A 25,167-nucleotide genomic window follows, 5' to 3' on the forward strand; every position below is an offset into this window, starting at 1 on the left:
CATTCCGCAGTGTGCACGTACCCTAAATCTGTAAGTGTACCCTGAGGTACGCTCACACAGTTTGTAGAATTTCACACCATACCGTCATCTCTTATTGGGATGGTACTGGCGGAAAAGACGTGTCTGGGGGTAGCGTAGCGTACGCTGCCCCCAGACACGTCACTGGATGATGAGGATGATGAGGATGAATGGAGGAAAGAAGGATCCCCCCCATTCATCCTCACTGGCTGTTTCGGTGTCGGAGGCAATAATAACGTATCCCTCTGACGCCGAAAACACCCTGGGGGTCATCTTTATACGGGGATTGGTATATGGGGTATGTAGTGGTGTAGTGTCAAACTTTATTCAATGTAGTGTAGTGTAATGTAGTGTTTTTTACGTGTTTTTTTTTACAGTAAGTATAAAAAAAAACCTACGCCAACAAAGGAGTTGCTGATAAATGCCGCACTTATGTTCGGCACTTATCAGCAGACCGTGGCAGTAGAATATAGAAAAAAAACACCCTACGCCAAAAAGGAGGAGCTGCTGATTAGCAGCGCACTTTCGTGCAATGCTGATCAACACTCAGCAGCGATAGGGTGCGGAAAATAGAAAAAAAAAAAATTGGAAAAAAAAAAACCTTTTTCTACATTCTGAACATCCCTGTAGCTGCTGATAAGTGTATTACACATATCAGCCACTAGAGGTCAGCAGAGCGCAAAATCCGGAAAATGACGAGGCTGGAGCCGAAAATAGCCGAAAGAAGCCGATGGGGACCGCCGGAAAGATCCGAAGACCGAACGGAATGACGGAGGACGCCGCAAACCCGGAAGACGCCGATCAGGACCCCGGGACAGGTGAGTAATGTACAAATACCTGCTCTGGACCCCTCGGCTACCTAGCTGAGGGGTCCAGGGCAGGTATTTGCTATTTTACTGTACTCTGATCGCCGTGCCACCGGCCCGATCGCCGTGAACGGCCGGCCGGTATTGGCCGGCCGTTCACGGCGATCGGGCCGGTGGCACGGTGACCACCATTACTTTTTACAGTAATGGCGGTCGGTGCCGTCCTCGGACAGCACCGACCGCCATTTTTTTTCCGATCGCCGCTATTGGCTGATCTGAATTGATCAGCCTATAGCGGCGATCGTAAGCACGGGGGGTGTTAACCACCCCCCGTGCCGAGAAGCTAAGATGGCCTGCTATGATTTATAGCAGGCCATCTTCCCCGATCGCTGTGTGCGAACACGCAGCGATCGGGGAAACATCGGGTGTAAATTTACGCCCTGATGCGCCAAGTACCAGGGCGCGAGGGCGTAAGTTTACGCCCGATGTCGTTAAGGGGTTAAACCAGGACAGAAATTCCCCTGAATCAGTGTGTGGGGGCTGAGCAGGCGGCAGACATAATGAGCAGGTGCTTTGCTCCCAGGCATCAGGCAATGGTTGCTGACAAGAGGAAAAAACAGCATGTTTAGACTTTCTCCTGCGCTTAGGTTCAGGACTCGCCATCTGCAACAGAATGGGAGAGGCTAAGCATCTGCTCATAGTGTATGTAATATATCTATAATGGTGACACACAGCACCAAACCCTCAGCTCTGAGGCACCCCACACCATGTACTGTGACTAAGGATACCCCCTGTAGCTAGCAGGCAGTAAGGCTCCCAGACATGTGCCCAGACACAGTGCCCCCTGCCACCCGATACCTTCATCAGCTGAGGAGTCTGCTGTACTCACATAGCAATCCTCAGCTGCAAATGCCAGCTTTTAAAATGGCCGCCGCATCCCGGTGACATCACTTCCGGTTTCAGCACTTCCTGTGATGTCACTGCAGCCAGGGATACAGGAAGTTCTCCTCCTCCATACTGCCCACAGCCAAACGGCCTGTATCAGCAGAGCCACCAGGAGGGGAGGAGGAGTAGGGGGCAGACAGAAGGCGGCCTAGGAAACCCAGAGGCGTCCCTTCTGTCCCATCTATCAGCAGTCCTGCCCAGCATCTACCCTGATAAACACCCGGACGATGCCAGGCATGTGGGACTGTGACTGGGTACGGCTTGGTAAACACCTAAGCATGACCCGGGCACCATACACATGGAGGTGGGGGAGAATCTAAGAGAAAGAGAGAGACAAATTACTAACACTATATACCTATATACATGGAAGTGATAGTAATATACATAAACCAGGTGGCTTCCTGACACAGCAGAAGCCCCGCCCCCTTCTGTCCATAGAGAAGAGAAAAGAATTACAGAGTGGTGTGGTTTCATCCAATGCCTTATAGATCATGCATGCTGTTCATTGGCTGACTAATTATCTCATTATGTTTATTGCTAGGGGGTTCATTCTTACCCTCTTCTGTCCAGGGTAGACGGAGTCATTTAACCCATCGTGTGCTGCCTGAGGACGTCCAGGAAATGCTTTTGGGTACACATCTCTTCCAACGATTACAAAACACAGGTATCCAAGGTTATCCTGATGCAAACATGGTATCCCTGCTATGGCTAATCTGGTTTTGCTATCCTGGAATATTAGGGGTATGGGTAGCCCTAGGAAAAGAGTGATGGTAGCCTCACATATCCGGAAATATAATCCACACATAGTGTGCCTACAGGAGATGCACTTGGTAAAGCTGCTAAAGCATACTACTAAATGGCTTCAGAAGCCTTGGATTCAGTGGGCGGCACACTCATGTGGCACTACACACTCCAGGGTGGTATCCTTGTTAATCCACAAAGCACTTAAATGGGAGGCGGTAACAGTACAAACAGACCCAGAGGGATGCTATGTGTTTGTGCACGCCTTTATACATAGTGTACCTTATGTACTATTGGGAGTCTATCTCCCCCCTCCATAATCTATGAGACTGCTACATCAGGCTGCACTGTTTGCAGCTTCATATCCAGGAGCTCGGGTTCTGTGTATGGGAGATGTTAATATGGTGGTAGATACTCGCTTAGATAGGCATGCAGCTCTAGGACCCCACTTGGCCACACCGCTCAGTGCCTTCCTCTCGGATATGGAGTGGGTAGATATTTACAGATTTTTAAATCCTAGTACTAAAACTTATTCCTGTCATAATTTAGGGTGTAATTCTCTGTCCTGGATAGACTATGGGCCACATGTATCATCCGGCGACTGGCTGATTTTCGGCGGAAAGTGCCGATTTGCGTCTTTTTTTAAGCAAAAATGGCGGATTTGCGAATAAAATATTCGCAAATCGGCACTTTCCGCCGAGTACACCAGGGGGCGGAAAGGGGGCGGAAAAGGGGCGGAGAGTGGGCGGAACGGAGGGCGCGGACTCAGAGTCCGCGCGATTTATCATCCGTTCCGCCAAAATGTACGCCGAAAACCTACTCCAGTCCTCAGCTGGCGTAGGTTTTCGGCGGTGCGCAACGTCGCGCACGGGATTTATGTAGAGGCAGTCCGCCTCTACATAAATCTCCGTAGCGCCGGAGCTGCGGGGGCATTTTTACGTCCGGCGTAAAAAACGCCGGACTTAATAAATGCCTCCCTATGTCTTTAGTATTACCAATGTGCTGCCTATGATATCTAAGGTTCAATATGGCCCTCGTGGACTGTCGGATCACAGCCCCATGGTGTTACAAATCACACTGCAAGAGTCGGCTAGACCCAAATCACAGCGCATACACCCCTTCTGGCTTAAGTTAATTGGGAATCAAGACAGAATACCTGACCAGATCCATGTATACATGTCTGATCATGATTCCCATGATAATAGGATAGTAGTCTGGGAAGCCTTCAAGGCTTATTTACGTGGATGTATTCACTCTACCATTTCCTATATTAAAAAAGAAAGTGCTAGAGAGAAAAGGAAACTGGCTAACCGCTGTGTGGAACTAGAACGTCTGTATACTGCTGACCCTACCCCTGGTAACCGGGACAACTGGTTGGTAGAAGGGAGGAAATACCTGCTATGTGTTCGTGAAAAAGCTGACAGGAGATTATTCTTTGCCAAATAATCCTTCTTTGAATTAGGTAACCAGTCCAGTAAAATTTTGCCCTTCCTGGTGCACTGTGATTCCCAGTCACCTGCTGTGTTAAAAATTAAGGGTGGTGATGGCACACTCCATCTTACCAACAAAGCTATAACAGAACAATTCCAAAAATTCTATGAGGATTATACTCCTCTAGAGTGACGTACACTACTTAAACTCTCTTAAATTATTTAGATCAAATAACATTTCCTTTTCTCTCTATGGAGGACAGAGACATCCTTGAGGCGGATATCACGGTGGACGAGGTGACTCAGGCCTTAACTGATATGCGCAAGGGTAAATCTCCTGGACCGGACGGCATTCCTGTAGAAGTGTACCAGAGGTATGCAGAACAAATTGTCCCGGGACTAGTGGATATGTATAGAGCTGCTCTAGATGAGGGCCGTTTGCCCGAATCCCTATATGATGCCACAATAGTGGTTATACTGAAACCTGATAAAAACCCAGAAGAATGCTCCTCATATCGCCCCATTTCACTTCTGAACTTAGATTTAACCAAAGTCCTGGCCAGTAGACTTAACAAGGTTGTCCTAAATATTATACATTCCGACCAGACAGGCTTTATGCCTGGCAGATCAACCTCTGAGAATATCAGGAGAGTTCAGGCGATAGTCCAGGTTGGAGGTATGAAAAAAGCCGATTGGGCAGTGGCGTCATTGGATACCGCTAAGGCATTCGACTCTGTCGAGTGGCCTTACCTATAAGAGGTACTTAAACTATTTCACTTTGGTCCTGTGTTTCTGAAATGGATCTCCATTTTATACCACTCACCTAGGGCTAATATACTTGTAAATGGGGAGCTCTCCCCATTTGTTGGGCTGTCCCGAGGCACTAGGCAGGGGTGCCCCCTCTCACCCCTACTATTCGCGGTGGCAATAGAACCATTAGCTCTCCTTCTACGTCAGTCACGCCTCTACAAGGGGATCATTAACGGAATACGGGAAGACCGTATAGGTCTTTATGCGGACGATATGGTTCTTTTCATGTCTAAACCACAGGATACCTTGCCAATAGCAATACAAACCATAATAATAATTAATTTTTATTTATATAGCGCCAACAGATTCCGCAGCACTTTACAATTCTGGAGGTACATACATAGACAAAAAAATCGACATTACAGAGATACATATAATTATCCATACATGAGGAGTGAGGTCCCTGCTCGCATGCATGAGCTTACATACTATCAGGAGGGGGTGCGAGACAAAATGGCAGAGGGGCAAAGTGCATAGTTGTTCTTATGGTCCAGCCATCTTTATAAATAAGGCAGTGCGGGTAAGGGGGGGTGAACCTGTCACCAGCCAATGCCTGCATGCACAGGACTAAGTGCTTAAATGCTTGGTGTGTGTGTGTGCGTGTATGTATGTGTCTGTGTGTGTGTGCGTGGTAGAGGTGTGTGTGTGTGTGGAGGGGGGGTTGAGAGTTGAGTCAAAATTAGGGAACCTGGTAAGCCTGTTTGAACAGATGTGTTTTGAGGGCACGTTTGAAGCTTTGTGTATTGGTGGTGAGTCTGACAGTCTTGGGTAATGCATTCCATAGAACTGGTGCAGCTCGGGTGAAGTCCTGGAGACGGGAGTGAGAGGTGCGGATCAAGGTGGATGTTAATCGTAAGTCATTAGAGGAGCGTAGGGCACGGGTAGGGCGGTAGACAGAGATGAGGGAGGAGATGTATGGAGGTGCAGCACTGTGGAGAGCCTTGTGGGTGAGCAGGAGGACTTTATATTGTATCCTGTGTTTAACAGGGAGCCAGTGTAGTGACTGGCACAGGGGGGAGGCATCAGTATAACGGCTGGACATGGGGATGAGCCTGTCCGCTGTATTGAGAATGGACTGGAGAGAGGAGAGTTTAGAGGAAGGAAGGCCGATTAGTAAGGAATTGCAGTAGTCAAGACGGGAATGAATCAGAGCGACAATGAGAGTTTTAGCAGATTCGACAGGAAGGAAGGGACGGATTTTAGAGATGTTTTTTAGATGCAGATTACAGGAACGTGAAAGAGATTTAATGTGAGGAGTGAAGGAAAGATCTGAGTCAAACATAACCCCAAGGCAGCGGGCTTGCTGTGTAGGGGCTATGGTCGCACCACAGACAGAGATGGAAATGTCAGGTGGAGGGTGTTTAGCAGAGGGAGGGAAGACAAGAAGCTCAGTCTTAGAAAGGTTTAGTTTTAGGAATAGGGAGGACATAGCGTTGGAGACGGCAGACAGACAGTTACTGGTGTTCTGTAGAAGTGAGGGGGTGATATCACGGGAGGAGGTATATAGCTGGGTATCATCAGCATAGAGATGGTACTGAAAACCAAACTTGCTGATGATTTGTCCGATGGGTAAAGTGTAAAGTGAGAAAAGGAGAGGGCCCAGGACTGATCCCTGAGGAACCCCAACTGTAAGGGGGAGAGAAGATGACGTGGAGCCAGAAAGTGATACACTAAAGGAGCGGTCGGAGAGATAGGAGGAGAACCAGGAAAGAGCAGAGTCCTTGAGGCCGATAGAGCAGAGCGTGGAGAGGAGGAGCTGGTGGTCTACAGTGTCAAAAGCTGCAGATAGGTCCAGGAGGATGAGAAGTGAATGGTCACCTTTAGATTTGGCGGAGAGGAGATCGTTAGAGACTTTAGTAAGGGCAGTTTCTGTAGAATGGAGAGGACGGAAACCGGACTGAAGGGGGTCAAGGAGAGAGTTGTCAGAGAGGTAGCAGGTTAGGCGGGAATAGACCAGACGTTCCAACAGTTTGGAGATAAAAGGAAGATTAGAGACAGGTCGATAGTTGGCTGCACAGGAGGGGTCTAGGGAGGTTTTTTTCAGTAAGGGAGTGATAATGGAATGTTTGAAAGCCGAGGGGAAGATGCCAGAGGAGAGGGAGAGGTTGAAGATTTTAGTAAGGTAAGTAGTGACAACAGGAGAGAGAGACTGGACAAGGTGTGAGGGAATAGGGTCACTAGGGCAGGTGGTGGGACGAGAGGAGGAGAGGAGTCTGGAGACTTCCTCCTCTGTTACAGGTTCAAATACTGAGAGGGAAGAGGAGGAAATACAAGAGGGAATGGGATCAACACTTCTTTGGGACTGGGAGGTGATCTCCTGACGGATGGTATCTATCTTTTCCTTGAAGTAGGATGCTAGGTCTTCAGCACAGAGGTTAGTTACTGGTGTCTGAACTTTGGGTTTGAGGAGGGAGTTGAGGGTATCAAAGAGACGTTTTGGGTTATGGGATAGAGAAGAAATGAGAGAGGTAAAGTAAGATTGTTTAGCAGAATGAAGAGCGGAGTAGTAGCTTCTAAGCACAAATTTGTAATGTAGGAGGTTTGCATCAGTTTTAGACTTCCTCCACGAACGTTCAGCACACCTAGAACACCGTCTAAGAAAACGAGTTGAAGGTGTGTGCCAAGGTTGTGGTCGTCTGCGTTTTGCTGATTGAGGTGTGAGGGGTGCCATTTTGTCAAGGGTTGTTTTGAGGGTGTCGTGATAGCACTTGGCAGCCAGATTGGGACAGGAGAGCGACGAGATAGGAGGCAGTGATGACTGTACAGAGTCTGTAAGTTGTTGGGTGTTGATGGCACGTAAGTTTCTGTGCATGACCAAGGTTGGGGTGTCAGGAGGAGAATGAGTATTAGTGATTGAAAAGGAGAGAAGATTGTGGTCCGAGAGCCCGGTAGGAGTGTTATTAAGGCGAGAAACTGGGCAAAGTCTGGAGAAGACGAGGTCCAGGGTATTCCCACCCTTGTGGGTTGGAGAGTCAGAATGCTGGGAGAGGCCAAGGGAGCAGGTTAGGGAAAGAAACTGAGAGGCCGATGGGGAAAGTGGTTTGTCAATAGGGATATTAAAATCGCCCATGATGAGGGCGGGAATGTCAGAAGATAGAAAGTAAGGAAGCCAGGTAGAAAAATGGTCAAGAAAGCGTAGTTGTGAACCAGGGGGGCGATATATGACTGCGACTCTCAGGGAAAAGGGCCGGAAGAGTCTAATGGTGTGCACCTCAAAAGAGGAGAATGAGAGGGAGGGCTTAGGGGGAATGACCTGGTAAGTGCAGTCCTGAGAGAGAAGTACACCCACTCCTCCACCATGTCTGTTATCAGGTCTAGGAGTATGGGAAAATTGAAGACCTCCATGGGTCAGAGCAGCAGGTGAGGCTGTGTCTGACTCTTGTAGCCATGTTTCTGTGAGAGCCAGCAGGTTGAGCGATTTATTGAGGAATAAGTCATGGGTTTCAGTGAGTTTGTTGCAGACAGATGTAGAATTCCATAGAGCACAGTTAATGGAGATGGGGTCTGGCATGCAGGGAATCTTAATCAGGTTAAAAGGGTTTCTGTAGGTGGCCGATGAAGAGAAGCTGTTAGTAAAGGTTGGAGGACCAGGGTTAGGAGAGATGTCTCCAGCAGTAAGCAGGAGCAGAGATAGAGATAGCAGGTGTGAGTAAGAGAGGGAGGGAGGATGTTTGGAGGGAATGGGAAGAAATGGTTTATTGTATGGGAAAAAGACAGCGGGGGGGGGGGGGGGGGGGGGTTAGATCAGCAGGTAGAAGGGAAGGAGAGATAAATATACTATTGCTTGATATAGGAGTTGGGGGTTTGGAGCAGAGTTTGAGTATTAGGGAAGCAAAAGTGATAGCAGAGGTGAACATTTTTGGAGAGCAGAGGAGTATATGGAATGTAGTTACCTTCAGTTCCAATTCTGGTTTAATTCATCTAGACACTTTGACTGATCAGCACTTAGAGTGATCAGCAATGACCATGGTCAGGAATGACCAGAGCAGTTCACTATATAGTTAGATAACTAGCTGAGAAGTACTACCAGGTGTGAAACATGGGGTGGGTGGGGAAGAGATGGAAGAGGGCAGGGGTAACTGATAGAGAGAAGATTGTAAACAAACAGTTTGGGTTCACTGCTTAGAAAAGAGGGCAATAAAAGTCAATGCTGAGAAGAGTAGAGCCAGATATCATACCATGAAATTTAAACAATGCAATGGATAATGGGGGTAGGAGTTGATAGTTGGAGCCAATTCATACCATGAAATTTAAACAATGCAATGGATAATGGGGGTAGGAGTTGATAATTGGAGCCAATTCATACCATAGAACAGTTTAGCTCCTTCTCCGGATTACAGATAAACTGGAGCAAATCCTCTTTTATGCCGCTGCAGGAGGAGGGGTGGGGGGCTCAGGCCTGTGACTTAAAAGTGGTCTCCAGTTTTAAATACCTGGGCATTATGATCAACAAAGACCACTCGGAGGATATGAAAACTAATGTACTTCCTCTGTTGGACTATGTTAAGAATAAGTTTCACAACTGGGCAACGTTGCCACTGGCCGTGACAGGGCGTGTGAACTTAATTAAAATGATTGTAATGCCTAAGTGTTTATACATAGTAGAGCATGCAGCGGTCCCTATCCCACTATATTTTTTTAAAAGACTCCATTCCTTATTTTACCCATTTATATGGGGCTCTAACAGATCTAAGATGAAACAAACGACTCTACAATGCCCCAAGGACCTGGGAGGCATGGCACTACCCAATATTTTCATTTATTATCTGGCAGGACAGTTAAGATACCTAGCTAAATGGATAGAAGCAGGCATACTCCCCAATCGGGAACACCATCTTGCACATGTATCGGGGCTCAGACAACTGTGGCCGGTGCTGGAGAAGGGAATGCCTAGAGGCACAAAACTTTTACCCATGCATAAGTTGGCAGTCCAAGTGTGGACGGAGACTAAAAAACGTCTCTGCTTTACAGGCACTATTGTAGACATGCCTTTATGGTATAACCCACAACTCACCCATCTATCCAATGAGTTAGAACTAACTTTCTGGATTAACAATGGAGTTAGCTTTATTAAAGATGTATACGGTGACAACGGCTTCCATACCTTCCAACACTTCCAAACCAAGTTCGGACTCACTAGGGAGTCCTTTTACAGATATCTGCAACTAAGGCGAGCCTTCCAACACCAATTTCCTAGCAGCGGCACACCTTTTTCTAAATACCCCCTAATATGGATCATTAGGTCTCAGGGACCACAAGGCCTCATCTCAGCCATTTATTCATACCTCCTCCGTTCCAAATTAGACTTTGAACCCCCTCCAGTCCGGGTAAAATGGGAAGCTAATATACCAGATATAACAGATGAGATATGGCAGGCCATGTTATCCTCTCACACGAGTGTGTCACCAGCAGCCAATAATAAAATTATACAACTGTATATTACCCATCAGAGCTACCTAACCCCAGTGCGTCTAAACAGAATGGGCAGATATCCTAATACTGATTGCCACCGCTGTAGAATGGCAGGATCCGATTTTTGGCACATGATTTGGGAATGCAGTCCGGTTCAAGATTTCTGGACTGAGGTAACAGACACACTAACATCTTTGTTGGGAACCCCATTGCCCCTAGATCCTAAGATATGCTTGTTTGGTATACTAGATGAGGAGCACTGGTCTCACCATGTACGAGTCTTTCTCAAAGAAGCACTATTCATGGCCAGAAAGACCATAGCCATAAAGTGGATGGATAAACGTCCACCCACACTCAGGAAATGGAAGACTCTGATTAACACAAAGCTATCATATGAATACATTACTTATAAGAATAGAGGGTGTGATAAGAAATTCAGTAAAGCCTGGGGATTGTGGTGTGACTCCCAGGTGACTAATTATACCCCTAATCAATATATCCGTACGAGAAGGGACTTGGGAGGTATTATTTAGGTATATTGTCCGACTAACCCCGACAGCACATTGTCAGAGATGGATGAGCCTCAACAAGATGGGCTCGGAGAGGAGATGTGCCCTTACTGCACCCTAAACGTGCACTATAACTATTTCTGATGACTGTATAACTGAGACCAGCGGATTGTTTGTTTCTTGCTGTTTAAAGTTTGTACTTTCTTATTATACGGTGTATAATCTGATACTTTACCTGTGTTTTTAATATCTGATATGCAAACTTCAATAAAAGGAGTTTAAAAAAAAAACAAAAAAAAAAACATGGTAAACATTAAAGAAATATCAGCTCCAGGTGCAGTGTCCCAGAGCAGGTGTCCTGCACGTGTAAGTCAGCGCAGCGTTTGTACGCTCAGAGGCTGAAGGATGTAGTTTGCGCTCCCACCCCCAGGTGTCACTGTGTATTCTCTATTGTCTAGCACGCTTGACGGAGACAAGAAGGGATAACTGTGTAACTGTGTGTTTCTACATGTCTATGCCATGATGTGTTGTTATGGACCACTCCCTAGGTTGGGTACACCAGAGGGGTCCAACATGTGTCTTACAGCCTAGCACAAGCTCTAGTCTAGGTCTTCCTGCACAATTAGATTCTCCCTGGAGTTATATACAGTGAAGGCCCTATTCCACGGAACGATTATCGACGTATTCAGCCGATATCAGCCGTTACGGCCGATAATTGTCCAGTGGAATAGAGGGCAACGATCAGCAGACATCGTTCATATCGGCTGATCGTTGCGCCGCTTGTTTTTCAAACATGTTGAAAAACAAGCGACTGTGATAGCAGCGATCTGCTGCCATCACTCCGTGGAATAGCGGCGCTGGCAGCAGACCGCCACTATTCTCTATCGATCACCCAGGCAGCCACACCGCAGCTCCCCGCGGCCACTCCCGTACTCACCCACTCACTGCCGACACATGAAATAGCCGCGGCAGCGAGCGGGGAATGAGCTGGTTTGCTCCTCTGCATCGCCCCGTAGAATAGGGGTTTGAGGTAATATTAGTTAGGTCTTTAGTCAGATGATTTGAGAGAGAGACTGCCCAAAAGAGAGAGCCTACTAAGGAGATTCTTCCAGGGTTTGGTACTTCTATATTATCTACTTGTAACGGATGGACCAGGTACAAGGAGGTGGATCTCCTGGATCACTGAGGAGTACTGACATACCCTCTTCAAGGAGCAGAGTTTAAAGAGCCCGCCACAAGGTAGGAAGGGCTTTGCTGCACTTAAGTTTCTACCCTCATAGAAGGTCCCCAGTGACCACCGACTGATGGTAGTGAAGGAGTAGTGGAGCCTGGAACCAGATGCTTTCCTTCTGTGGTCACACTCCAAATATGATTAGAAGGCGCTGTTCAGACTGGAGCTGAATTGAGAACTAGAAATAGAACAAAATCCAAACAGCTGGAAGATCGCTAGGAAGCGAGGAAACACAGCCAGGGAGCAGAGACGTGGCTTGCTGACTGAAAACACACCAACTGAGCACAGAGGTGAGGAGGTGGTAGCTATATACAGTGGGGGAAAAAAGTATTTAGTCAGTCACCAATAGTGCAAGTTCTCCCACTTAAAAAGATGAGAGGTGTCTGTAATTTACATCATAGGTAGACCTCAACTATGAGACAAAATGAGAAAACAAATCCCGAAAATCACATTGTCTGATTTTGTAAGAATTTATTTGCAAATTATGGTGGAAAATAAGTATTTGGTCACCTACAAACAGTCAAGATTTCTGGCTCTCACAGACCTGTAACTTCTTCTTTAAGAGTCTCCTCTTTCCTCCACTCATTACCTGTAGTAATGGCACCTGTTTAAACTTGTTATCACTATAAAAAGACACCTGTGCACACCCTCAAACAGTCAGACTCCAAACTTCACTATGGTGAAGACCAAAGAGCTGTCAAAGGACACCAGAAACAAAATTGTAGCCCTGCACCAGGCTGGGAAGACTGAGGCCTTATGCACACGTTCCGTAATTTTTTTCGGGTACGGAAACCACCCGCTAAAAATTACGGGTTGGACATCCGTATTGCTTCCGTATTGCATCCGGAAGCACAGAAGTCTGATGATGCCTGCAATCACCACCGAGCACGGAAGCGTCCCCAGTTGCCATGGTGATCGCAGGAGGACACTTCTGTGCTCAGTCTTTACAGGTATCATCAGACCCCTCCTGCGATCACCATGGCAACCGGGGACGCTTCCGTGCTCGGCCGGGATTGGCATCATCAGACCCCCTCTGCGGCATCAGACCCCCTCCTGCGGCGGCATCAGACCCCCTCTGCGGCATCAGACCCCCTCCTGCGGCGGCATCAGACCCCCTCTGCGGCATCAGACCCCCTCCTGCGGCATCAGACCCCCTCCTGCAGCATCATCAGACCCCCTCTGCAGCATCAGACCCCCCCCCCCGCGGCGGCATCAGACCCCCCTCTGCAGCATCAGACCCCCCCCCCCTGCGGCGGCATCAGACCTCCTCTGTGGCATCAGACCCCCTCATGCAGCATCATCAGACCCCTCCTGCGGTAAGGATGCGATCTCCTATGCGATCCTCCTGTGCCGTTCTGCCTTCAGTGCTCTTAATTGATTCATTGATACTTTCCTAACCACATAGTAAACACCCCAATTTATTGTGGTAATTGGTACTTGTACCTTTGTAGCCCAGCTGCCAATCATCATTACCAATTAGCTCAATAAATTGGTGTTTACTATGTGGTTAGGAAAGTATCAATGAATCAATTAAGAGACTGTGAGCAGTGAATGAATGGCCTGTCAGCTAAATTCGGCACAATATAAAGTATGCAATGTTCCGAGCAGGCACCCTTCTGTATGGTATTCACCTTGTGGAGTACTACAGATCCCAGCTCTCTGATATACCATTACCAACCCTGCCTCCATAACATTCGTCTACTGATTCTGCTACAATCGGCACACGATAGGATTCTGCTACAATCGGCATACGGTGTTCAGCAACAGAAATCCGGAGAACTATAGATCCCAGCACTTCTATATACTGCTGTGCAAATAGGAGCATGAGTTATCCATATTTTTCTACGGAAATACGGATGCCAAACATGTTGCAATCCGCAAACAATCCGTAGACAATTGATGTCAATGAGAGCATCCGTGAAAAAATCTGCGTCCGCACCGGGTCCTAGGACATGGACATGTCCTAGGCACTAGGACATGTCCTTTTTTTTTTACGGATTGATTTTCATCCATTTCTGCTACTGATCGTGTGAATAGCCCAATAGACTTCAATGTGCACTAACTCGGATACGGAAATACGGATCCTTAAATTACGGAACGTGTGAATAAGGCCTGAATCTGCAATAGGCAACCAGCTTGGAGTGAAGAAATCAACTGTGGGAGCAATGATTAGAAAATGGAAGACATACAAGACCACTGATAATCTCCCTCCATTTGGGGCTCCACGCAAAATCTCACCCCGTGGGGTCAAAATGATCACAAGAACGGTGAGCAAAAATCCCAGAACCACGCGAGGGGACCTAGTGAATGAACTGCAGAGAGCTGGGACCAATGTAACAAAGCCTACCATCAGTAAGACACTACGCTGCCAGGGACTCAGATCCTGCAGTGCCAGACGTGTCCCACTGCTTAAGCCAGTACATGTCCGGGCCCGTCTGAGGTTTGCTAGAGAGCATTTGGATGATCCAGAAGAGTATTGGGAGAATGTCCTATGGTCTGATGAAACCAAAGTGGAACTGTTTGGTAGAAACACAACTTGTCGTGTTTGGAGGAAAAAGAATACTGAGTTGCATCCATCAAACACCATAGCTACTGTAAAGCATGGGGGTGGAAACATCATGCTTTGGGGCTGTTTCTCTGCAAAGGGGCCAGGATGACTGATCCGGGTACATGAAAGAATGAATGGGGCCATGTATTGTGAGATTTTGAGTGCAAACCTCCTTCCATCAGCAAGGGCATTGAAGATGAAACGTGGCTGGGTCTTTCAACATGACAATGATCCAAAGCATACCGCTAGGGCAACGAAGGAGCGGCTTCGTAAGAAGCATTTCAAGGTCCTGGAGTGGCCTAGCCAGTCTCCAGATCTCAACCCTATAGAAAACCTTTGGAGGGAGTTGAAAGTCTGTGTTGCCAAGCGACAGCCCCAAAACATCACTGCTCTAGAGGAGATCTGCATGGAGGAATGGGCCAACATCCCAACAACAGTGTGTGCCAACCTTGTGAGAACTTACAGAAAACGTTTGACCTCTGTCATTACCAACAAAGGATATATAACAAAGTATTGAGATGAAATTTTGTTACTGACCAAATACTTATTTTCCACCATAATTTGCAAATAAATTCTTACAAAATCAGACAATATGATTTTCTGGATTTGTTTTCTCATTTTGTCTCCCATAGTTGAGGTCACATATGGTGTCAATTACAGACGCCTCTCATCTTTTTAAGTGGTGGAACTTGCACTATTGGTGATTGACTAAATACTTTTTTCCCCCACTGTATACCCTTACGTAAACAGGCTAGAATTGTCCAGAACCTGTGGGCTGAGCTATAAATACATGTGATGGCTTTAGGTTGTTTTTCTGGAACAGGACTGCTCCAGCCCCAACTGCAGAGGCGTCAACCACTAGATAGAATGGTTTTTCATTGTCGGGGCGATGGATTTCTTTGGACCAAGCAAAAGCGAGTCCATATGCGCGGGTTGCTGCTCTTTTTTTGGGAGAGCAACAAAAGGAGCCACCAGCAAAGAGAAGTGTAGAATAAATTGGCGATAGTAATTAGCAAAACCGATAAAATGCTGAATGGCTCAGAGACCGACAGGGCTTGGCTGGTTTAAGACTGTAGACTGCTTGTCTGGGTCCATCTGGAGACCCTGGTCTGAGATGATGTAACCCAAGAATGACAGGCTGGAGCGTTCAGAGGCATTTCTCCAACTTGGCATAAATACGGTTCTCACACAAGCGAGCAAGTATCTAACAGACGTGGTTATGGTGAGAACTGAGAACAGAGAGTTAAACCAAGATATTGTCCAGATAAACAAGCACACATTTATATAGCATATCCCAAAATATATAATTGAGAAACTTCTGGACGACTGCCGGGGTATTACAAAGCCAGAAGAGCATCACTAAATATTCAAAGTGTCTGTCCCGAGTGTTGAAGCGGTCCTTGATAGTAATCTTATTCAGGCCAGCCCTGGAATGCCCCAGCTGGAGATGTTGACTTGCGGATGAAACCCCATTTCAAGGTTTCCTTGATATAGGCTGGCAATGCCTCAGGCTTGGGCCTTGACAGTGAGTTGACCCTACAATGAGAAGGGGCAGTATAGGGCATCAAGTCAATGGGGCAGTCATAAGGCTGGTGCGGTGGAAAAGTCTCTGCCTGCTTCTTGCAGAAGACATCTGCGAAGTCAAAAGGTGCAGGGAGATCTGGGAGGTATAGGACCAGTTTGCTGGAGACTGGAGGCTCCAAATAGTCAAGGTGATCGTGGAAGCAAAAGACAGAAACATGGCATTGCTGTCCCCAGCACGTCATCTCTCCAGTACTCCAGTTCAGAGTAGGTCCATGTTTCTGCAGCCAAGGTAGACCCAAAAGTAAGGTAAATGGAGCCCAGGAGTACTAGATAAAAAATGTTCTCTTGATGAAAAACTTTCACCTGCATGCCATGAGACTGTGTGCTGTGCTGAATGACACAGGAGAGAATGTGCCCATTCACAGAGAAGGAAAGGGATTTGGCCAGAGGGGTAACAGGCAGATTGTATTGAGCAACAAGGTAAGGATGGATAAAGTTGCCATCAGAGCCCAAAAAGGCTGCAATCTGCAGATAGATAACAGAAGGAAAAATTAGGGTGACCATCATGGTCAATGGTGGAGAGGAGGTATTGCTGCACAGGGTCGCCTTTCCTACAAGGTCTAAGCTGTGGAGTTTTCCTGGGCAGATGGGTCATTCCTTCAGCTGGTGCCCTTTGGCCCCACAGTAGGCACACAGACACAGCTTTTGACAACAGGTCTTTTCCTCTTCAAATAATTTTTTTTTCAACCTGCATGGGCTCTTCCCGTAGTGGCATGGAAGTAGGCTGGAGAGGGTGTTGGAAGGCTGGAGCCAACCAAGGTTGACGGGATTAGGAAGATTCTCACTGACGACGTATTTCCTGGTGTCGTTCAGTGAAGCGGATGTTACTACGAGTGGCCAGCGTAATAAGGTCGTCCAAGGTGGTGGGCAAATCACGACCGGCAAGTTAATCCTTAATGCGACTGACTAGCCCCTCCCTTAATGCGGCCCCTAACACTTCCTTGTTCCAGGCTAGCTCAGAGGCCAGCGTTCAGAACTGCACCACATACTGGCAAACGGAACAATCACCCTGACAGAGCCGAAAAAGAGATGAAGCAGCAGAGGATGTGCATCCAGGTTCCTCAAAGACCTTGCAGAATGCAGACAGAAAGTCTGGTAGGCTGGTTGATAGATGATCTCCTCTCCCCTGGAGAGGAGTTAAGCACCTATTACACGGGGCGTTGTTTAGAAGCAAACAAGCAACTGTCCTTTATGGGCTGCCTGGATGATCTAGGGATTACCCGGGCAGCTCCCTGCGGCCTCTCCTGCAGTCACCCGCTCGCTGCTTGTAGTCTAACTTTATTACTTTTACACACACTAATTTGTCTTTCTTGAGGACCTGTAACCCTCTCGAATTTTACTGCAACGCATTTTGACAATTTATACACCCAATGTAGATGTACCTACTCACCTGGAAGACCTTCCCACACCCTCCCTTATATACTGACTCACCAGCACTTTATATTTACTGCTATCTACACAATATAAAAAAACAAAAACTAGACCTGAGGACCTTGACACATACTTATCTTTTATAATCCAGCCTAGCCCAAAATACGCCCCGGGTATAATCTAGCCTAGGCCATTTTAACACCGGGTATAGTCTGGACTGAGGGTATACTATGGTCTCCACTGTCGTCACTACTCGGCGAGAGGGGCCCGTTCATCCAGTCAGTGACTGCAGCAGTGTTCCACCCCAGTCACTAACTGGCTGAACGGGCATTCCTGGGCTGTACTACTGGAGCTTTGAAAATCCGTATCCACAGACACATGTCTGATAGTCTAAGGGCCCTTTTACACGAAAAGATTATCTGACAGATTATCTGCCAAAGATTTGAAGCCAAAACCAGGAATGGACTATAAACAGAGATCAGGTCATAAAGGAAAGCCTGAGATCTCTCCTCTTTTCAAATCCATTCCTGGCTTTGGCTTCAAATCTTTGGCAGATAATCTGTCAGATAATCTTTCTGTGTAAAAGGACCCTTGGGGCCCTATTCCACGGGACGATTATTGTTTAGATTATCGTTAAGTCGTTCGAATCTAAGCGATAATCGTTCAGTTGAATAGCAGTTAACGATTAACGACTGAACGAGAAATTGTTGATTGCTTAATAAGAACTGGACCTATTTTTATCGTTGCTCATTCGCAAATCATTCGCATTGAATAAGACGTCGTTCAGTCGTTCTCAGTAGTGACGAACGCAAAAGCAACGACAAGATGACTGCAAGAACGATCATAAGTAACGACTATTGTTCCATGAAAATGGGTGAACGATTTAAGGTCTTTCACAATAGCGTCCATTTGAATCGTTTATCGTTAACGTTTATGCGAACGATAATCGTCCCGCGGGATAGGGCCCTTAGTACCAATGGATTTAATGTATCAGCAGTGTCTAAACATTTTTCTTCTTTACATTCTGGTAATTTAAGCAGTTTTTCTTGTACAGGTATTGAACACATTGCCCAACATTCCCGCGGCGGGGACAGAGGTCACATGCTCCTCAGTCGTGAGGCATTTTGGATATTTACCCTGGGCTCTAGATATCTCAACTGCCTCAATCACCGTCACAAAATAATGTATCAATATTAAATTAGATCTATATATGCAATACCTTGTACCATTTTTTTTAAAGAAAAAAAAATATATTTTTTATCTTTTTTTAGGGATGGTCCGAACCTGCCGAGGTTCAGGTTCGTACGAACCCGGACACTTGGCAATGATTCCCACTGTCTTAAACCTCTGTGGAGAGGGTGGATAAAGCGGGAGGACCGCCCGGAAAACTGGGATACAGCCTATGGCAGGTTCGGACCATCCCTAATTTTTTTCTTGAAATTTTTATTTTTTTTTGCATTTATATATGTATTTTTTCATGTGCATAGTCTGTTTTTCAGTTTTCTGTAAATATTTTTTCATATGTTTTTCGCATGTATGATTTTATGTCTACTTAGGGCTTAAAAGATTTAGTATCCCCTAATCAGAAAGGCCCTCCCCATTTTGTTGGGGGTGTGGTCAGGACAATAGATGTATTCTTATCTGTGTATATATAAATCAGAGACATATGTTTGCATCTATACTATGACTAAAGGCCCTATTCCACCAACAGATCTGACGACAGATTATCTGCCAAAGATTTGAAGCCAAACCCAGGAACAGACTATAAACAGAGAACAGGTCATAAAGGAAAGACTGGATTTCTCCTCTTTTCAAATCCACTCCTGGGTTTGGCTTCAAATCTTTGGCAGATAATCTGTCGTCAGATCTGTTGGTGGAATAGGGCCTTAAGGTCTGAACAGACCGAAACGCGCCAGCGATTGTCAGGTTTTTACTGTTTGTTGTTTTTTCTGCCATGCTACAATAAAGGATTTAGAACTGTACGATCTGGTGCTGGAATTCCCTGGTGATTGCTCACACCTTTGTGCACCTGTAGGAGGGGATAATACATGCAGGTGTGGTGAGCTGGCTATCCTTCTCTCGTAACGGGCATTCCTGAGCCCGGGTCATAAGATTGCCAGAAGATGGGCACGGGGATGGGTAAGTATAGATTATTATTAGGTTCCCACACACCCCTGCTTGCAGTGGATTTTTATTTTGGCCAAACTTCTCCTTTATGGAGTAATCTAGATGGCATATGAGAGAAACATGGCACACATTATGGGGACAATGTGGCACTCATTGGGGTCTATTTGTCCAGCAATACTGTGCCATTGGAGGGGTATTGTGGTTTTGTGTCCCACCGTATGTAGGCATTGTTGTGGAAACTGGGGGGCAGGGGTTACAGATGGCATTAAAAACAAGCCTGGCCATAAAAAAAGTTTTGGCAGGCGGCAGGGACAGGGTAGAAAATTACCATTATTGATTTCTTACCTTTCCCCATGCCTGTGACGCGCCGCCTGACCGACTTTGGACCCCACGCTGGAAGGCATTTTCTCCCGAGTTGTGACATCACAATTCGGGGGAAAATGCCGACCTGGGTGATGGAAGGCCCGCTCAGCCAGTCAGTGAATGGAGCAGGGTCTCACCCCAGTCACTGACTGGCTGAGCAGGCTGTCAATCAGCCAGGTTGTGAAGTCAGCTGAGAAGATCCCAGAAGCCGTCGGGGGTCCCAGAGCGGCAATCCAGCCCTGGCACAGGGACAGGTGAGCAGTGATGGTACGGTGCAGAGCTGTATGTGTATTGTGAAGAGGTGTGTGTGTGTATGGTGCAGAGTAGGGATGGTCCGAACTTGCCGAGGTTCGGGTTTGTACGAACCCGGACTCTCGGCAATGATTCCCGCTGTCTTAAATCTCTGTGGAGAGGGTGGATAAAGCAGGAGGACCGCCTGGAAAACTGGGATACAGCCTATGGCTGTGGCTGTATCCTGGTTTTCCAGGCGGTCCTCCCGCTTTATCCACCCTCTTCACGGAGGTTTAAGACAGCTGGAATCATTGCAGAGAGTCCGGGTTCGTACAAATCCGAACCTCGGCAGGTTCGGACCATCCCCAGTGCAGAGCTGTATGTGTATTGTGAAGAGGTGTGTGTGTATGGTGCAGAGCTGTATGTGTATTGTGAAGAGGTGTGTGTATGTGTTTCCCATGGTGTAAGAACATGACTTCCTGCGTAATACACAACCCCTCAGCCAGCTCCCTCATCACATGGCAGTATGACATCACCACAGGTCCTGGGCGGGGATGCTGCAGCAGTTCAGGTGTCTTGTCTCTCAGCCATATCAGAGTCCTCACAGGGAGTCAGGACACACAGGCTGCTGCAGCCATACACTGTTAGCAGCAGACAGTGGAGGATACACACCACTAAGTGTAAGTGAGGTTGTGCATGCTCCACTGTTTGTATTTTTACAGCAAGTGCCCTAGGTGCCCTCCCTTTAATCCAGCCCTGTACATACATCTTATATACACATAATATACAAGCATACATCATATATACACATACTGTGCACATTACATACATAACGCACACTTTATACACACACACACTTGAACATTGTATATATGCATTCTCACTACACACACAGGCACTTACTTTTTGTGAAGAAGCTCCAGCAGTTCCTCCTCTTGCAGATCCACCCTCTTCTTCCTCACAGCCAGGTGCTCTCCGGCCCCTCCCCCTCCTCCTCTGTCTGACAGCAGAGGAGAGCAGGAAGAAGTCTATGAGGTCACTGAGGGCGGGGACAGTAGGTAAAACCATCACACAGCTCAACTACACATATACACACTGAGAACCCATATTATACTGACACAGTGTGACACAACCCTATATAAGTACAGCGACAAGACACTGATCCTAAGATCTAACACTCCGTCAGGCAGTGTCCATTAGACTTTACCTTCCAGCCTCCTGATGACATCAGGGTTATGTCTTCTCAGAGACTCCAGGAACTGGTCCTTGTCTTCATCCCTCCAGGATCCCATATACCAGAAGAGCTGTCGCATCTGGTCTTGGGAGGTATAGATGTGGCGCACTATGTTATATTTCTCATATATCAGTAGATTCCACCGATACAAATCATACAGGATCATGGCCACATTAACCACTCGCTGTATCAGTTCATCCTGATGTTTATTCACAAAATGTTCCTGATCTGTAATAAGAATAATATTATCACTCAGACGTCTTCCCATTACTCTGTACATAAAAAATAGTAAAGTAGATTTTTTTTTTTAATTCTGTACTTATAGATTTTTTTATATATAACAAAAGTAAAACAGACAAGGGAATGAATCCCACTAATAAAGCACCACAGCAAAACATGAACAAGACAAGGGTCTAGAAGAAAGACTTGGCATGTGATATTAGACAGCCCATATACCATATTGATCACCCTTAGTATTAATGTTGTATTAATTGAAACCAAACGGCCCGTCTTTAAACGCAGATTGGCTTGATAAAGAAAAAGCATGACATAACAAAGGAACCATAAACTGAAATACTATTTGAACTGGTCCTAATAAGTAACCAGAAAGGAGGATATTAGCTTACCTAGCTTACAGTTAGTACCTATTTTCTATAAAGGGAAGTGTTTTTTAACAGCATTTAGTATTCTTTACAGCAAGACTCATGGACACGGACGACAATAGACAGACTCCTACTGGTGTCACATGACGCTGCAATGCTGTACAGATCACTTCACAACAGCCTTCTCTTATCACTACAGACACAATAGGAAGTCTCAGCTTAGTTTTAGCAACAGTGGTGAGAATGAGAACTACAAGTTTTCTGGATAATTTTATAATATAGATAAAAAAAGGAAAAATTTATACAATAAGTAATTTTCTGATAACACATTCCCTTTAAGCTAGGTAAGGTTAAAGGAGGAGAGAAAAACCAAATAGTGAAAAAGGAGAGGGAGAAAAAGAGAAGAGTAACAAGGAGGAACTCCGACATGGACGCCAAAGAAGGAGAAAGTCCGCCTTCAGCAATCAGTTGAGCATAGTCAGAGCTTTGAAGAATGAACCAAGGTGTCTACAGATTAAAAAGGCATCAAATTGGTCAGATAGAGAAGAGGTTAGTTCCTCCATTCTCCTAATCTCATCTGGTGGAGTCAATGTGATATCGTGGGAGACTTCCAATAAGCTGGAATACATTATCTGGCAGCACTGACAAACTGCCTGAGGAGGTGTCTGAGAAGTGCGGGGGAAAAGGGCTGACGTATCAGGAGAAGGTGCGGAGACAAGACACTTTTCCAGAACTGTGTGGGGCAAGACCAGAAAGCATGAAGTATCCTTCCCTGAGATTCATTACATCTCCAACAAAGAGAGGATGACTGGAGAAAGATCCTATGTCATTTAAAGGGAATATAATTCCAGTACGTTAGACGTTTATAGCCCACTTTCTGAAATTTACTGGATATGGACAATCTAGGTGCTCATTCACACAGTCCTTGTTTAAAGAGGATGTACCACCAGGTACATCCTCTTGAGATTTTCCTACAGATAGAACGGCGCCGTCATGAGGAGGCCGCTGCCGCGGTCCGTTTTCCGAACCGCGGCCCGGATCCCCTGTACGGGGGATTCTAAAGGAGCCGCGTCATGGGGGGAGGTAATTCCCTCCCACTGGGGGCGGGCCGGCCTGCCTCCAGTGCTTGAGCACCGGCCGGTACCGGTGCATAGAACGGCGCCGTACAGGGGAGTCCGTTTTTCGAACCGCGGCATCGGCTTCCCCATGACGGCGCCGTTCTATCTGTAGGAAAATCTCAAGAGGATGTACCTGGTGGTACATCCTCTTTAACCCTTTAAGGACCAGGGCAATTTTTATTTTTGCGATTTTGTTTTTTCCTCCTTGTGCATAAAAGGCCATAGCAGTTGCATTTTTTCACCTAGAAACCCACATGAGCCCTTATTTTTTGCGCCACTAATTGTACTTTGCAATTACAGGCTGAATTTTTGCATAAAGTACACTGCAAAAGCAGGAAAAAATTCAATGTGTGGTGAAATTGAAAAAAAAAAACACATTTTGTGTTTTTAGTGGATGTGTGTTTTTACACCATTCGCCCTGGGGTAAAACTGACTTGTTATATATGTTCCGCAAGTCGTTACGATTAAAACGATATGTAACATGTATAACTTGTATTGTATCTGATGGCCTGTAAAAAATTAAAACCATTGTTTACAAATATATGTTCCTTAAAATCGCTCTATTCCCAGGCTTATAACGCTTTTATCCTTTGGTCTATGGGGCTGTGTCAGGTGTCATTTTTTGCGCCATGACATGTTCTTTCTATTGGTACCTTAATTGCGCATATACGACTTCTTGATCGCTTTTTAGTAACATTTTTCTGGATTTGATGCGACCAAAAATGCGCAATTTTGCACTTTGGGATTTTTTTGCGCTGACGCCGTTTACCGTACGAGATCAGGAATGTGATTAATTAATAGTTTGGGTGATTACGCACGCGGCGATAGCAAACATGTTTGTTTATTTATTTATTTATTTACTTTTATTAATAACCTGGGAAAAGGGGGGTGATTCTGACTTTTATTAGGGGAGGGGGCTTTTTATTAATAGCAACACTTTTTTTTTTACTTTTACACTTATACTAGAAGCCCCCCTAGGGGACTTCTAGTATAAGTGCTCTGATCTCTCATTAAGATCTCTGCAGCATAGATATGCTGCAGAGATCCATGAGATAGGCACTCGTTTGCTTTCGGCTGCTGCAGCCGGAAGTAAACGAGTGCCGAGCCGGGGACGGCGCCATCTTGGAGCGGTCCCCGGCCGGCTTCAGTTACGGAGATCGCTCCTCTGGGATAACATCCCGGAGGAGCGATCTCCGCCACTAGACACCAGGGACGACGCTGCGTCCGGTAATCGGATGCAGCTGTCAACTTTGACAGCTGCATCCGATTACTGTATTAGCGGGCACGGCGATCGGACCGTGCCCGCTAATACCGGCGGTCCCGGGCTACAAGCGGCACCCGGGACCGCCGCGGAAAATATAAATATACGCCCGCGGTCGTTAAGGGGTTAAGAACAAAAAGTAAAGGGGAAATGTTATGGCCACTCTCCTGCCCCCGGCCACGGCCGCCCTCCCCTGTTCCCTGCTGTGCACATTCCTGTCCTTCTGGCACCCGTTCCCTGCATGGCTATGCTCGCCCTGGCCGATGCACGCGTCCCCGCCTCCTAGGGCATGTGGCCACTCTTGTATAATTTAAAGGGCCAGTGTCCTGATTACTAGTAGCTGCTTGTTCTTGCCAGCTCAAAACCCTGCCCCCTCTTGGGTCCTGTGCTGGCTCTTTAGCCAAAGAAAGTGTTCTCTGCCTGTTGTTTTGTTACAGTGTACCTGTTTCCCCTTTACTCTGTTCTTGCCTGCCGCCTGCCCTGACCTGTCTGCCTGTTCCTGACTATGCATCTGTCTCACATTTCTGTAGTTTGCTTCACTCCGCCACCTATGCAAGCAAGTGGTACCCAGACTCTGGTGAAGACCAGCCGCACCTTAGACTCCCTGGTGTAGCCTAACACTATCTCTTGCAGAGGTTCAGCAGATCCACTACACTGCAGTCATTAAAGCAGGATCCGGCCATGATCCCGGCAAGGTGCTTGATGTCCTCAAGATTTCCAGAGTGGTCGCCCAGCAGAGTCAGCAGATTGCTTAATATTCTCAACAAATGCAGAAACTTTCTGCTAACATACAGAAACTTCTTGCGGCTCAGCAGTCTCCGCCTGC

The 25,167-nt window shown here is 46.6% G+C and overlaps 1 protein-coding gene across 1 annotated transcript in view; it reads right to left on the reverse strand.

Annotated features, from left to right (window-relative positions):
• The window catches only part of LOC138801872 (NACHT, LRR and PYD domains-containing protein 1a-like), a 210,511-nt gene that overhangs the window by 155,931 nt on the left and 29,413 nt on the right, over nt 1-25,167 (reverse strand). Inside the window, exon 3 of the mRNA XM_069984970.1 lies at nt 21,334-21,588. Within this exon, the coding sequence (XP_069841071.1) occupies nt 21,334-21,588 (255 nt within the window). The remainder of the gene's footprint in view (nt 1-21,333; nt 21,589-25,167) is intronic.

This window comes from Dendropsophus ebraccatus, chromosome 9 (assembly GCF_027789765.1).
Source record: "Dendropsophus ebraccatus isolate aDenEbr1 chromosome 9, aDenEbr1.pat, whole genome shotgun sequence".
NCBI lineage: Eukaryota > Metazoa > Chordata > Amphibia > Anura > Hylidae > Dendropsophus > Dendropsophus ebraccatus.